Source organism: Parus major, chromosome 3 (assembly GCF_001522545.3).
Source record: "Parus major isolate Abel chromosome 3, Parus_major1.1, whole genome shotgun sequence".
Classification (NCBI taxonomy): Eukaryota; Metazoa; Chordata; class Aves; order Passeriformes; family Paridae; genus Parus; species Parus major.
In genome coordinates, this window is record NC_031770.1 from 64,492,739 (window position 1) to 64,508,927 (window position 16,189).

Sequence of the window (16,189 nt, forward strand, 5' to 3'; positions counted from 1 at the left end):
ATACCCCCAAATAATAGCAAATGTATGGTTTTACAGCAGAAAGCACTGCACAGAGTGCTGACTTTTCACTTCAGACCTCAAGATTTGCTTTCAGCCAGTTTCTTTCCTCCACCTGGTTGCTGTATCATAGCAGTGGTATCAGGGGCTCTTCCTCACGGAGGGAAATATCTCTGTGAGAGGCAGCAGAGTGATAGTGGTTCCTCCCTGCACCCAGCCAAGTGACCTCACTGGGCACCTGTGGTGTTCTCTAAGGCTGTGGAAGGTGCCTTGAGCATCAGAGTGACGTGGCCTGAAGAAACACTGTGGGTCTTTTAGTGAAACTGAAATGCCAACTGCAGTGCAAGTTATCTAGGAGTTACCACTGGATTTTTGTGGCCAATTTGTAGGGTTTTGTCTCCTGGTGGTGGCTCACAGCCAGTCCGTGACTAATCACTGATTAGTGATTCCAGCCCTGTAGCATTAATATCTTCCATATAGCAGGATTTTAAACAATGAATACCACAGTGCATGAGCCTGCACTTCAGATTGGAGGAGGGTGACAAGGACAATGCTCTACTTCAATGTTGTCATTATTGCTGCATTGCTGACATTTGGTACCCTCTTTGCAATTGCTGAGGGAACAGGCCTATGGCTGTGTAAGCAGAGGTGCTCCCTTTCACAAAGGTTTGGCTTAGTTATTATTTGACAATTATTGTGCTTATAATTGCAGAGCAGACATAACAAAACTTTTCTAGCTGTAAAAGCACTGCTTCCTTGTTTGTATGCCACAACATATTGCTGCTAAGCATTCAGCTTTGGGTTTGTAATGTTTTGAAAAACTAGTTCTAAATAAACAAAAACAAAGGGAGACTGGCAGCTTTAAGCTGATTGAGTGTCCTTCAGTGTTAAAACGTGTTTGATTTAAGAACAGAAAGATTCATTAATGCCTATTTATAATCTATTTTTAGGGTAATTCCATGCAATTACTATTCATATGACTCAAGCACCCAGGCTGAATTCTAGCCAGGCAATAAAAGGATAATTTTGTAATGCCAGAGAGTCTCTTGAGAAGATTTGGAGGAAAATGCAAATCAACTAGTAGTTGATCATTAGTATGATAAAGCTGTGCACACTAACTCGCTTTCTGGAGTTCTATAACTTAGGAAACACTCACAGTGGAATATAAGACATCAACCAGCACATGGGTGCAGCACTGCTGGCTTTGTAACATCTGGGCTCTGTGCAGTTGCAGTGCAAGGAGTGGCTGGAAATGAGCTCACCCACTCTCCATTCCCTTTTATACTCCCAGCAGTGAAGTATGTGAGAAATACTGATGTAAAGTTTCCCAGGGAGACATCAGGCATAGGGGGATGGAGGGGTGCATATGCTGGCAAACACTCTTAGAAGTGAATGAATACATGTTTATAAAACCCCTTGCTCTAACACACTAAAGATCTTCCTTTTCTGTCCATGCAAACTTTCAGTGAGTCAAAGTCTTTTTTTTTTTCTTTTCCTAATTCTGCTCTTCCTGACACTCCCTTTCCCCCAACGCCTAAATTTTGTCTCCATCCTTTCTTTTCAGGACTCAGCTGGGTGTAGTGTTACAGTGTTGGGCAGCCTGGAAGGAAGGGCTAGGAAAGGCAGCTGTTCAACTTCAGTAACCTCTGCCAGAGAAGCCTTTCAATATCATGCACTTGTGAGATTAATTCTAGATTAATTAATAATTTCTGGAAGGCAGTGGAGAGAGTGGTTTTGTCTCCAAATGAAGGCAGTGACTATCAGGATACCTAAGCTAGCCCTAGGGAAACGGTAGGTTAAGACAGAGGGTATGCAGGATTACTCTTATCCTTCTGGACCAGTGCTCTGGGGCCAGGAAAGACACTTGAGGATGCCTGATGGCATCTGTTCTTAGACACCTTGGAAAGAGTTCTAGGTTAACCACCTCACAAGAGAAAGAAGCCCTGAGCACAGCAAAAAATTATTCCCTGCATTCAAGATTTACACTTCTGAAAAATCATTTTAGGCTAAGATAGCAGAAAGGAAACAATTAAGAAATCAACAACCCCGCTTTCATAAAGCATTTATTTTTTTTATTTGAAAACATTATACAGGCATTACATTGCCACAGCCAGTCCATATAGGTGCATGCAAATATCAAAATGGAGAAAGGTTTGTTCAGCTTCTCAATGCAAGATTTGGGGTTGGGATTTTGTTTGCCTGGTTTTGGTTTTGGTTCATACTTCCATTTGCGGTGTCAAGATTAGTGTGCTTTATTATGGCATTTAACAATAAAATCCTACCCATGGGGTAAAATTCATATTTGTAGCTAGCTCAGGAATACTAAATGGTTTTCAAAAAAAAAAAAAAAGGAAAGAAAACAATACTACACGCTTGTCAAAATGTTAATAGCACAAGTTAGCAATCTCTACACTATACATTGAAACTTCTTCTTATGACACAGTGGTGCAAAATTTTCAATTGCTTGGTCTATCGTTGCATGTTTCGAAACTTTATAGCTGGAACAAAGACAAGGTCTGTCTCCCAGTGAGGGTTTTCATCCGGTATCAGAAAATGACATCAGTCTTGCTAAGGGCTGCCCAGGGCCAGCAGTATCAGAGAGTTTCAGTTTGTTCAGGCAAGGAGCTATGCGGAGCTAGAGACGTCCTACGCGACACGGAGAGTAGCTGCCGTTAGATAGCCGAGCCTTTGCTGGTGCGCACTGAGGGCTCCAACTGCAGAACACAAGCGGGCAGAAGGAACATTTTCCTCCACCAGACCTCAGTTTTTTCAGTCAACACAGTTATTTGTAAAGCTATACTACTGTTTTCCTTCGAGGTCCATCCAGGACTAGCGCACTGGTGCTAATCCGAGCATCCACCTTTTTTATTGGGAAACGCAGACAGCGAAGCAGCCCCGCTTTGCACATCAAACTCCTCCTGCGCGAGAAGCACAGGGGATGGTGGCTGGTAGCAGAGCGCTCACTGAAACATTCATGACTTATTCCTGTACAACAGAGCCTTTCAGAATAGCCTGGTAAAACCACCCCAGGTGGCACCTCTCAGCCACCCATGGATGGCAACCCCTTGTAAGGAGAAACTAACTCCCAGCCCCGTGACCTGGCCAGGAGCTCCCTCCTGCCCAGCTGTTTCGCAGAAGACTCTAACAAACATCTACAAGTTAGTGTCAGAAAAATGAGGAGGGGGAGGCCGAAGGACTACAAACATTTGGCTTAAAATAAATACTAATAAGGAAATTAATCAAAACAGTTATGCAAAAGGAAGGAACTGTAAACATGAAACACACACGCACAAAATCCTCAAGGTTCTCAGACCAACACGGGGACTAATGTTCAGAGAAAGGTATTTAATTGGTACAAAAGGTAGCAAAAAAGACTGAGATGACAGGTGCCCACCAGTGTGCCTCTGGGCACCTGAGGGAGCCATGACTGTAATCAGACTCCTTCTCCTAGGGAATGTATGAAATCCACCCTACGTCAAAGCTCTCACAGGGTTCGACCCAAGGATCTTACCCTGAAGTGTCAAGGAATCTTTCTTGTGTTTTTTATTGTTTTCATTTAGACTTTCCTTAATATCCCCAGAATACAGACCTTGTTCTTCTGTGGGAATTCAGTGGTTTTTATGTTTTGTGGTTTTTTTAATCCTCAACATCATATTATTTTAATCCTCAAATCCTCAAAAAATCTAAGGAAAAAAATTTCAGAAACGTGAGTGCTAAAGAGATTAAAAAAATAAAAGGCAGGGAAAAAAAATCATATGTTTGTTAGTTTAGTACCAAGGCAACTTAACCAAAGCTTTTGGGCTAGTTTTGGGCATGATTTGGAAACATTGCAGAACCTTCCCTCAGGTGCAGCAGGGTTGTGGCAGACAGCCTAAAGACAGTGGGAGAAAAATCACCTCTTCTCCACAGTAAGAATAAGATACAGCATACTTGTGCTGTTCAAGAGCATTTTGACATTTGCCACTTCATGTCTATTATGCATATATACACTTCTCTCAGTCTGCTTCAGGGAAGTTCCTTCTATATTAAAGCAGAACAGGAGTATAAAAAATGAATGTTACCTCAGCAGAAATTCATCCTGCTTGGTTGAACTGTATGACCTTTCTAATCTCCAGTGTATAGATTGATTTTTTTCTCCTTTTTTAAATAGAAATAGGTAAGTTGTATTTTTCAAACATGAAGGTCTACATTTTGGCTTGAAACAGTCTTTTTCAGCAGAATAACACTCAAATCAAATTCACCTTCTATGCCTGCAAGCAAAATATTCATCAACCATGCCGTAAACTCCATTTTCAGATACAATGACTGTATACTCGCTTTTACAGCACTGCTATGTGCTTCTTAAACTCCTTCTTTCTGAAGATCCTGGAGCGTTTTAAAATAACTTGGTCCCATAGCACCTCTGTGAGGTAGGTAAAAATGTCATTATTCCCCTGTATACTGGAAACTCAGCCACACAGAAGGTAAGTCATGCCCAAAGATTCATGCAAAGATGTGGCAGAGTGGTGAATAAAACCAAGATCTCTCCTAGATTCCTCACCTATTGTCAGACACAAGAACACCTCATCCTCCTTAATTTTAAATTGCAAATAGATAAAGGATATTGAAATAATGATTTCCTTCTACCGGACTTTCAGAAGAGCAAACATACAGGCAAAAATGGATTTTTCATGGTGGTGGCTAAGATTTCCCCCATTCTGGTAAGGCTACTGATGCAGAAGTACAGTTGTGTACAGAAGAGTGGAGCACACCCTTACTATTTTCACACGTCCCCAGGAATGTAAGAAAACTGCTGAATTCTTCTGCTTGCTTCACAGTTAATGAAAAATAATTGGCTGCACCCTGCCAGTAAAATGCCTTTATGCTACTGCAGTATCACCAGCAGATGGTCAGGTCTTTCTGCTCGTGAATTCCTCTCTTAATCTTCCTGATTTTCACAATCTGTGGGTTTTGGTGAAAAACTGACACATTTCTAAATAGCTATTGTTAGAATAATGAACCACGGGAAACTAAGCAAACTGGAACAGCAGAAGGCACCCTCGATGCACTGAGTATCTAAAATAAGTGCCCTGATCCACATGATATGTCATCTTTCTATGGAGAGGTACAATACATAGGAAACTAGAAAATGTGTTTTTCTTTCTACAGGTTAAAATTTCATAAAGTAAGAAATCTGTGTTGAGTCATGACTACAGAGAAACTGACTCCCTGTCACCCGATGCAGAACCTTGGCCACCAGGAAATCTGCCATGGATCATAGAGAGGTCAATGCTTGAGTACTTCACTTCTGCAAATATAGAAAGGCTAAAATGCTTGCCTTATACCTATTCCTAGAATAGAGACGGATATTGTAAGTTGTCCCTTCTCTGGATTCATGGATCAGATTACCTAGAAAGGGCAACCAGACAGATAGCACAGAGGAACTCACTGTATTTCCCTCACCAAATCCAAGTTGCTAGCAAAAATGTGTCAGGGTGTTGTTACCACGACTAACCCATCTGTTTTGTACAAACAAACAAATTTTAGAGAGAAATTAACAGTGACTGCACAAAGTGTATTTGCTGTAAAAAGGCGTTTTTTCCACAGCTGGTGTGGCTTAGGCATAATATCACTCTGTGTGTGTAAAACACCCTTCTATGAACTACATTTTTTATGTAATTTCATCTTATGTATTGAATATCTTTCACAGGTAGTTTGATGTTAACCGATTCCTACACAGCAGTTTGTATCGCAACCATGCTGTTCATTTTGTAAACGAGGGACTGGCATCTCCTTGCAAGGAACACCCTGGAACAATCAATTTGTGTTTGTATGAGCTTTCCTTATTTGCTACCTTGCAGCTCACCAGCGTAACTGCACCTGGTAAATACCTTTCTCTATGTACAATACAGAGATAATGGATATACGAGCTCCACTGTCAGTAGGTGATCAACAGTCCTGGGTTTAAGCGACTCTAACGTGAGGCTCCTCTTCTGTCTCCTGCCCCAGGCTGGTGTATGTCACCGAAGGCTCCATCTGGCTGGTGGCTGGCAGGTCTACAACAGGTCCAGAAGGGTTTCGAAACTGCTTGTACACCCGAGGATCCTGGGCTACGTAGGTGGATGTGGAGGAGTAGAGCATCAGCCCAACAAGGATCGTGAAGAATGACAACAAGTAAAGTCCTGAAAACTGAGCAGAAATAACAGTGGAGTCATTAAACACAGCACCAATTAACCCGAGTTCATGAAGATCCAAAGACTGGGTTAGGCACAGATCCTTGTTTTGGCATGCACTGCACAGAACAAACTCCCTATCATGTGGATGTTGAATTTTTATGGGAATGACTCTTTGGAAGTTGATTTACTCCCCCCAGTTCTCCTGCCCTCCATAGCCAAGAGTTAACTAGTGCCTTCCCCTGGACCATGCATGTTAAGTATTGACTGGCTGGGTCTGGGGAAAGCTGAGTTTTGGTCACAGACCCGAAGCTGATTATTTCATGCTTTTAGACAAGACAGCTACTCCTCTAAGTCCAGGTTTCTCCAGCTCCAGTGTGAGGTACCATCACCTACAGCTGTCAGACAAGCAGTGGACAAACCTGAAATTAGTTACAGCTAAACCACATGTCTGTGAAGTTAACGTGCTGTTGGAAATATAAAAATAGAATTAAATAATAATTTCAATAGGAATTAAAAAAATATTATATATATATATATATATACTTAAAATATATTTTTAATAAAGTCACTTAAAAACTACCCTGTCTGCAGCTTTTCTTGCTTGTGAACAGAAAGCAGGTGCTAGAAGACTTAATGTGAGTTTGGACAGGATGAACTTCAGCTCTGAAACATGCTCTGTGTTGACATTATGAGGTTTGAAAGTACACATGGAGGGTAGCTAACTGAAAGCTCAAGTACACATATTTTGGCACACAGCTTCACTAGATCAGAGGTCAGACTGAATTTTTTGACATATACAGACTTGTGTCTGGACTAAAAATACAACACAAAGAACCTTTTTGGCAACTTATTAGCCCTTGCAGATAAAGCTAAAGGCAAAGACAGGATTTCAAAAGCACAGACCATTGGGTACTAGCTTTAGATACTGGGTTCTGGCTACAGGGGACACAAAAATGGCTTTAAGCCCATATGACTTGCCTGCTGATACTAGACTATGAGTTATTTCTTCATACATGCTCTATGTGAGAAACCATGAAGGACAAATTGCACAGCCACCTTGCTGGGGATATAAATGATTTGTATTCAGTGGAACTTCCAGAAGTGCCTGTATTCTGCAGCTGTCAGGAATCTGTACCTGAACACCATCAACTACCTGCAACCTGCTATTAGCTGCTCCATGAGGTACTTCAGGATTTTATGTAAAGGCATCTGCAAGTGTGTTCATTAATCCTGACTGACTCTGCTTTGATGGATGCCCCATTTGTTTCCTCTGGATCACTTTAGCACAGCACAAAATAGACAGAATGGACTATATTATCTTGAAAGTTTTTGAGTAATTCTGCTTTTTATGCTTGAAGAAATTACCATTGTGGAGAAACCAAATTTTACTTAAGCAAAATCTGCAGTGATGTTAATTTGTTGCTGTTTCATAAACCTACAAAATCTCCATCCAGCCTCCTGCCTGAGGAAGCATTTGGCCTTTTTACTAATCCTGAGTATCTCTGAAAGCTTTGGTCATATAACCTGTGGTGGTACATCTGTGTGTGTTTCGCATATCCAGTATGCATGTTTAACAGGGAAAATACCAAAATGGGGAAAGATTTTAAAGTATCTCAGAAGGATCAGAGGGTAGGGTGAGTTTTGCTTATCATCAGCTTTTAATTGTTCTTTAACATGTATGTCACCCTCACCTGTTGTCTGGCAGTACAATTTGATGAAACCACCCAGCGGTCCCACCAGTCACAGAGACACTGTCGAGCCTCACCCTGTGTCTGCTGAAGGAATCCTTCCAGGAGACACAGCTCTGATAGGTCTGTTTAAGCCTAGGTCTCCCCCACGTGGCAATCAAACACAAGTCAATAATTCCAAAGAAACTTCTGGTTGATTTTTCCCCTTCCATTTTCAGTACAATTTTGTTCTCAGCACTTTCTTCCCCTCTTTCTCTTTGTATTTGAACTCAAGTATCACTTGGCAGCAGTGAAGTTGACTAAGCTCAAGCAAATCTCAGGAGCCAAATGCATCTAGTTTCCCATCCCTAGTTTCCCACTGTCCCTCATTCCCACCTTATGCTTGAATTTCTCACCCCAGCCAGCCAATTGGCTTGGCCCACTACATAGCCAGAGTGCCAGCCAGATCTGTGATTGCCTTGTGCCCTGCTGTGAGGAATCTGTGGGGCTTCCAGCAGCTAAATGTGCTTTTTTTCTTGTTCTAGGAGCTGCCCAGACAAAATACATTTATTTTTGCTTTGGTTCATGGCTCCATCTCTATCATATCCCCCTCCTCCTGGCCATACAGCTATTTCCTCTCTCAGGGGCTTCCTGCCAGTGGGTTCTTTTGGCTGATAATATTCTTTCCATGGTAGTGTCCTCCCTTGTGGCAGCTCTCCAGTCTGGGAGAAAGGGTTTGGGCATAGCTTGGAGAAATCTAAACAAAGGTCTGTGAAACATTTGTCTTTGGTATCTATGCACAGCTAGTTCAAAGAGACCTGCACTCTGACAGTCCTATGACAATTCCTTCCTTTTTACCTTCCTTAGAAACAAGGTTCAGGCTGAATTCATTTGTGCAGCAGCTCTCTGCAACACTGAAGTAGAAGGGTAGTCAGTGAGGTTAATATAGGAATATATACTGAAGTATATGGCAAATCTGTTTTTTTGTCACTTCTCTGTCAGACTCATCCAAACCCCTTTGAAACAAATGGGCATTTTCCTCCTATTAAAACAGCAGTGAATCCATCAGTGCAATGGAAAGATGCAGACTTAGTTCCCCAAATACAAGATTTATTCATCACTGTACTATGCTACTCACACTGCAGCTGAAATTCCAGCTGAAATTTATGGAAGATAAGATTTCCAGGCACACTCGATTGCTATGTAGGTTTTAGAGGTTTTTTTAATCTTGATCTGCAAACCTCATCTACTGAGATTTGCTATTAATAGACAGGAAAAAGAAACACATTCAAAACCAGCAGAAAGAGCAATTCCTAAGAAATGAAGTGAGGGAAGAGCACTTTTCATTGCCACTTTCTACGCAACTGCAGTACCAAACTGTAGATTCTTGGGAAGTGTGTAATTCCTCTCTGCCTAAAAAGCTGCTTGAGAATGATATTGTGCTTCATTTTACTGAATTATCTTTTTCTATAGAAATATATTTCCTTTAAGAAAAAATATTTTTAAAATATCCAGATTTGTATGCCTCTCCAAATCCTTCTCTCCATTCTGTGCAGGATAACTGTGAGTTGTTCAAAGAGTAACATGGTCAAGGGAAACTGGTTAGCTCAGATTAGCTAATGAGTGTCACACACCCTAAACAGACTACAAGTCAACTCATGTTTCTGTATCATTAAACAGTTTGCTATGGATTTAATATCTACACATATAGGCACACATGTATATAAACTTGCTTATCCATGGAGCTTATTTGAGACACCAGATGACTTTGTGGTGGGGTCAATGATCTAAAACTCTTAAGTCCCTGGATTTGATTTTCAACCTGTGAATTTATTTTGTGAATCACAATGATTTAGATGATCCCCAGTTTCTTACCAATTTTAAAGAGATAATAACACTTGGTTACTGAATAAAGATGAGTTTACAGAATAAAAATGGGGAATAGGGATCCTCTGAGGAGAAGGCAGAGATCTGCTTTGCAGGGAAAGCGCCTTACAACATTTCAGATTTCATGGCTGACATGAAAAGTATCGGCCAAAGCTTTTTAAACAGCATATCTGCTGTTTAAATATCCATATCTGCTCTGCTCTGACATCTGCATGTCTATAAATGCTTCCCCAATCAATAGTATTCAATGTAGAACATATAAGGATATTCATAAATGTTAAAAAATTATGAAAACACACAAAAAAACCTTCTCTAGACACCATTTAGTACCGGTGGTGAAAATGGCCTACATTAAACTAACATTACCTTTCAGCATGTGAAAGGCACGTCTTTGGTGCCTGTCAATCTGAAGATAAGACACACAAAGCAAAACCTAGACAAACATAACCAAATAACAAGATTTGATCAGCCTATCAAAACAAGCAGTGATTCTGGTGAGTGGACATTTCTGGTATTTATCTGAGTTGTTCACTAGGTTCATTAGGAACCAGTACAGGTTCAGCAGATGAGCTTATGGAAGCTGGTGGCTTGGCTGCAGCAATGGTGGCCTCACTCCAGTACGTCCAGCTGCAGAACCCCACCAGGAAAGCCACTGCAGCAGCAAGGTGCAGCTGATTACAGCAAATACAAGGTGAAATTACTCTTTCTGTTATCTATGCACAAAGTCTTTGATGTTAAAAAAGAAAGGAACTCAAATATATCTGCAGCGCTACATACAAGTGTAGATGAAGTTTACAAAACAAATTTAGCTTATATCTATAACATTTTTGTTGCAAGCCAATCAAAATTACAAGTAAGTCAAGCAAGGCTCCTAAAATAAAGTATAAAGGAATCTGAAAACTTAGTATTTTTAAATATCCAGAATAAACTATTATAACTTTCAAAATTTACTCCCTACCAGTTTTTATCCTCTACTTTTTACTGTCTGTCCATGTGAAACTTGTCTTTCATATATCCTTAAATCACAATGGGTAAAACACTTCTACTATTTCCTCTTGAGACTGTTATGCTTTAAAGTAATCCACTTGGAAAGGTGGGAGAAAAGGAAGCTTCTTAATGGGGAAATGGGTGCATCTGATTTCATTGTCTTGATCACTGATTAGACAGTAACAGTAGAAGAAAAAATTAGAAAGGAAACTGTTTAGAAGGTAGTAGATTCATGCCTTGGTCTGGAGACAGCAAGTCATTCTTCAGTACACTGGTCATGAATTTAGAAGAAAAAGCCCAAAGAAACGACATGGAAAAATCACATCTAGGAAAGGCTGTGCTGACTGTGTCCTGCCCAGGGAACCTGCAGACAAGTAGTTCTGGCTGCCACAGATGTCCATGTCCATGTTACCACTGACACCATGGCAAAACAGTATCCAAAGTGACAAAATGAGACAGATGTGAGTCTGCAGAAAAGGCCACGCAGACAAAGAACTTCAACGATTTGCTAACTTTGGGTTTTCGCTCAGCCATCATGATAATGATCCTGAACATTATTACAACGGTTATGAAAATGCAAATTCTGTTTTACTCAGTCCATTGAACTGGAAATAGTTGCAGGAGCAGACTATTTGAGCTGCAGCACTTCAGCAGACCATTTGTATTTCAAAACAGAAGCCACATACTGAATCTCTTGGTAAGTAGTATGAACCCCAGCTCCTAGCCTATGGCAACCCAACTGTGCTTTTCAAATCTTTAAAAAGGTTTTTTTGTTAAATTACTAACAGAAGATTTATAATTGTCATGTTTCACATATTCAGTGCTAAAGTACGAAATGGAATAACTACCTTTTTCTCTACCTCATCTGGCAGTTCCTCACATCTTTGCATAAATGAATAAAGAAATCAGGTCTATTAATTCAAGTTTTAAATCTCAGAGAAAAGTAACCTCCTCAGAATCACACGGATGAAGAGGGGTAAAAATGTACATATCAAGTGAAATTAATCTAGTTCCATATTTCTGCTGGCACCATCCATGCTCTCCAGACAGGCAGTTCCCACCACCTTCTTCTTTCCCATCAGTGGGTCTGTGCAGTGCAGTGAACTCTGCTTTCCAGACTAATTCAGTTTGTAGCATACGCTGCACAGCCCATCAAAGCTAAGGCCAATAGGTGTTCTTTCACTGACTTATGGCTTTTTCCCCTGGGTAATTTCACACATGAATACCTGAGCAGGCTGAGTGAAGGGAATTAAACCAAATTTCTCTCATTATCTTTAATATAGCAAACAGACATTTCCACTCTGTTTGATAAATTGATCGAGAGGCTGAGCGTCTTTCCCCAATTTTCTGTTTTTGCCTCCAATATAGCAAACCAAGCTCTCCGTGACCAAGCGCAGAAGTTGCACTGTGGGATACACACACTCTCCAGCCAGCAGCAGCACCAGAAGGCTGAGGGCTCTGAGAACTAGGAATTCACACAGTGCTTTCATGTGCATGGCTGGATGGTACAGCTGTATTACTTTATTAATAGCAACAGGAGCCAGCATCCTAGTCATAGCTCACAGTGCTCTTTGGTGACTGCCTTGGATCACACCCACGAGGATCTGGCTGAGTCTGTCTTGGATCAGCATTGTGACTTGAACTATTGCTGTCTATTTTTGTCCCAGCCTACGAGGAAGATACCTCTTTGGGATTCAGAGCTTGATCTGCTCGACAACCAAAACTGAAGCAACCTCCAACAGTGAAACAGCGCATTTTATAACCCCAAATGGCACCATACACCAGAAGGGCTGCTGTGAGTTTTCCAGACTGCATTGAAGCAGAGAAAACAAATCCATCTGAACCTTTATGTGTCCTGCCAGATCTCTAAGTTCTTAAGAAATCACCAAAAGGACCCAAACTACTGAGGTATGGTTTAGAGTGTCTTCTCTACTCACCAGCTGCAGAAGCTGGAATGTCTGAACAGAAATGTTGTTTCTCTTGCTGAGAAGGGCACCATGGGATGCTGGACAACTTCAGTAATTATGATAACTTCTGGACAGCAATTCTGTCCACTACCAGCAGGACTGCATTATTTTCATACTTGAATGACTTCCAGCTATTTCTTAGACAAACCATGAGGATAAAGTTTTAAGTGATGACTTAAAGTCCTATCTTGCCCTCTGAGCACAGCTGGGACGAAAAGTGAAGAGTGTAGCTAGCTCCTCCACATCTTTGATCATCATTGAATGAAGGAGGTTTGTCTCAACACATCACTCATGCCAGCAGAACCCAAGGCAAGAAGTTTCTGATTTGTCTGAATGACAGTGAAAACCTGACACTGCCCTCATTGCCATTTGGTGAAAACAAAGAAGCCAAAGCAAGTTTCTCCTGTCATTTCATGCATGGCAGAAAGGCCATACTTCTCAATTCTTGATGCTTGCTTGCACCCTCAATATGATCTAACTCTGATGAAATGCTGTCCATTACTATGGCTTATGCTGAATTGCAAATATTGCATAGAAACTATGATGACAAGGAATCAGATGACACATTTTCTGTATCTTCATCTTGATTCTGCTTGCATGTTTAACTCCATGTAAACTCCATGCATATTTTGTGCTTTCTGACATACAGCAGCACCCTCCTTTTCAGTTCTTGCATGATATTTGCTGGTGGGCACAATTTAATTGGTAAAACAGTGGTCAGTGGGAAACTTCTAAGCTTTCTTACCTTTTAGATCCTGATGTTATCTACAGGGGAGAAGAATGAGGAGGGTTTACTGGATAACTATCATCAGGAATTCCGTTAAAATTTAGGAAACTTTAAATAAATTTCCTGGAATTCTTTGGTGGAATGAAACAAACTTATGGAGAAAACTGATAGCATTTTGGGAAAAATCTCTGAGCTTGACACAGGCAGCAGTAAGGCAAATACTGATTTTGCACAAAGCTGCATGATTTCAAGCTTCTCAAAGGGCATCCTTAGAAAAAGTTAACAACAGCCTGTCCTTTCTAAATACATGCCTGATAGGGCAAAATATTTGTGTGAAATGGCTTATCTTCCTTTCCTGGGTGCCAGGAGAGATGGGAGTGCTGCTTTCTCTTCTGTTTCCCTTTGTTGCCTCTGATATCAGACATGGAGAAAAAATGAGCCTGTGTTCAGAACCCCTGCAGTACCAGCAGTCTGTCTAATTAAAAAGTGCAAGGTAGAATGAGTCCTGCAATCTGTTTTAATCTTATGTATGTAGGAAAGAGATTTTCATGTGAAGTTAAAACACTTCCATTACATTGCTCTAATTTCCTGTGAGCATCCTTACTGTGGCATAAGGAGGCCTCATTTCTGGTTATTTTATATCAATTGCTTGTCAAAGTGGTAAAGGACCTATCCTTTCAGATGTTCTTAATACAAAAAGGAAGGGCACAACAAAAAAAACTTATAAAATCAATTTTTCTTCCCCACTTTTACCTTTCAGTATTCTTTGTTGGTTTGCTCTATCAGCTGCCAGTTGCCATGTGTCTTTTTGGGTTTGTGTGCAAGTATTTAATATAGTAGCAGCTGTCTGCTGTAACTCATTCTCTATTACTGTACACGAGGCTAATTGTGCCCAGTGTGTTCAAAACCACACTTGTAATAACTGATTCATCTTGGATTCTTTGTTTATATTTTTCTGCTGAATCTAACAATACATTCCTGCAGAAATTCCTTCCCAAATGGTGTTCTTTTCTCCTGGCAATACAAGTGGGGAGCACTCCTGCCCTGAGAAACCAGGGTTTTGCAGCTGCCAGTTACTCTTGCCACACCAAGTGACCACGCCAGCTGTGTGGAGGGAGTGTGACACGGCTGTTTCATGTCAGGGTTCTCTGTAGTGTGACACATTTGCTGCTGGCAATGAGAGGCCAAACTTCAGGGACTCCAAGAGCTCTCAATTGAGTCGACTCTCAAGGCACGAGGGAATCAGAATGGAGAGCATGTCCTAAGCTGTCAAATCCAACCCCCCATTACTGCTTACAATCAGATCACATATTCTGTCTAGCAAATCTTCTCATGCAAGCATTATTAGGGCTTTTTTCACTTCCCACTAACCTATTCGAAATAATCCTGGAACCTCTCTGCTATGATAGCCAAAAAAAAAATCCACCTTATTTCTATACATTCTCAGTTTCCACCTGTATATTCTTGTATCATTAGATCAAATAATTCTCATTTTCTCCTTGTGAATTTATAGATTAATTCATATATACTAAGGTTCCAAAGTGCCTCCCAACCCATCAAAGCTATGTTACATACAATAAAGATTTTTTAGGGATCTGCATATTCAGTACATTGTTAGGGGCCACATAGTTACTCTGTCAAGGCTTTGGAGCACATAAGAGAAAAATCTCTGTTTGGTGCTCTTGAGCTGACAGAAAAAAAATCCTTGTAACTGCAGCCAGAAAAGTGCTGTCCCTGAGATGGTAAGTTGTCCTGTCCTATGGCATTAGCACTTCTCCAGAAATACCAGAAATACCTAGACAGCCTCATTTGGAAACAGCTTTGTCACAACCGTGCTCAAATTCTTCCCATCTGTTGCCACAGACACTGCCTCGCACTTTGTGCTTCACAGCATTTCTCAATGTCAGCCAGTTCCAGTTGCCTGATTATTCTAATTCTTCTTCCTACTGAGGGTGCCAAATCTATTACTACAGTCACTACACAAGATTGGTCTTCAGACCAACTCTTTGGGACCTCCATCAGCCAGTTCCTTCAGGCATGCTGTTTCTCTCAGCACACTGCCTTGTCCTTTATCCCCATCAGCCAGTTTCTCACCTGCCTTCTAATCTTTACATCACTAATCTTGTTCTTTAGCCTAACTGATAATTTTCTGTGCTGCACTGTTCAAAAGCCTTGCACAGCAGATCTATCATTTGACTTTTCCCTATAAAAATCTGTTAAATTATCAGACAGACATCAGATTTAGGTGGGATTATTTGTCTTCTGTGAAACCGCTTCCATTTCATCCAATTTTCCATTTATCTCCATTATGTCTACTTTTGATTTTATTTTCTACTCCACATCAAATTTGAAGTATTCAGATTATTGTGTTCTGTTTCTACTTCTGACATAGTAATTTCCATTTCTATGAAATATGGTGCATTGTCTTCACATTTAACTCTCATCCTTACTGAATATGACAGAAGGTCTCAATTTTGTTTTGGCGCCAAGCAAGAGTTTGTTTAGTTTTGGCCTCCACTGCCCTTGCACAGCAAAACTATTTCTTCTCTTAACATGTAAGAAGAACTTTATGCTGATTATTTCACTTTCTTCTTCATTGCCAAGCTTAACTTATCTTTTACAGTAATTAGGCTTCACTCTTTCCCTTTTTTACCTGTACAGTATTACTTTTCTTTTGAGATTCCTTGTTTTTCTGTTCATTTCTAACATTTTTTTCAACAGATGGTTTGTCCAGTTGCATCTGAAGTTCTTCCCTACAAGTCATCCTCTTGTCCTTAAGATAAAAAATTAAGATTACTATAA

The 16,189-nt window shown here is 40.6% G+C and overlaps 1 protein-coding gene across 1 annotated transcript in view; it reads right to left on the minus strand.

Annotated features, from left to right (window-relative positions):
• Positions 1–2,042: 2,042 nt before the first annotated feature.
• Positions 2,043–16,189, minus strand: part of SLC35F1 (solute carrier family 35 member F1) — a 226,503-nt gene continuing 212,356 nt past the window's right edge. Inside the window, exon 8 of the mRNA XM_015622485.3 lies at positions 2,043–6,165. Within this exon, the coding sequence (XP_015477971.1) occupies positions 5,941–6,165 (225 nt within the window). The 3' untranslated portion in view covers positions 2,043–5,940. The remainder of the gene's footprint in view (positions 6,166–16,189) is intronic.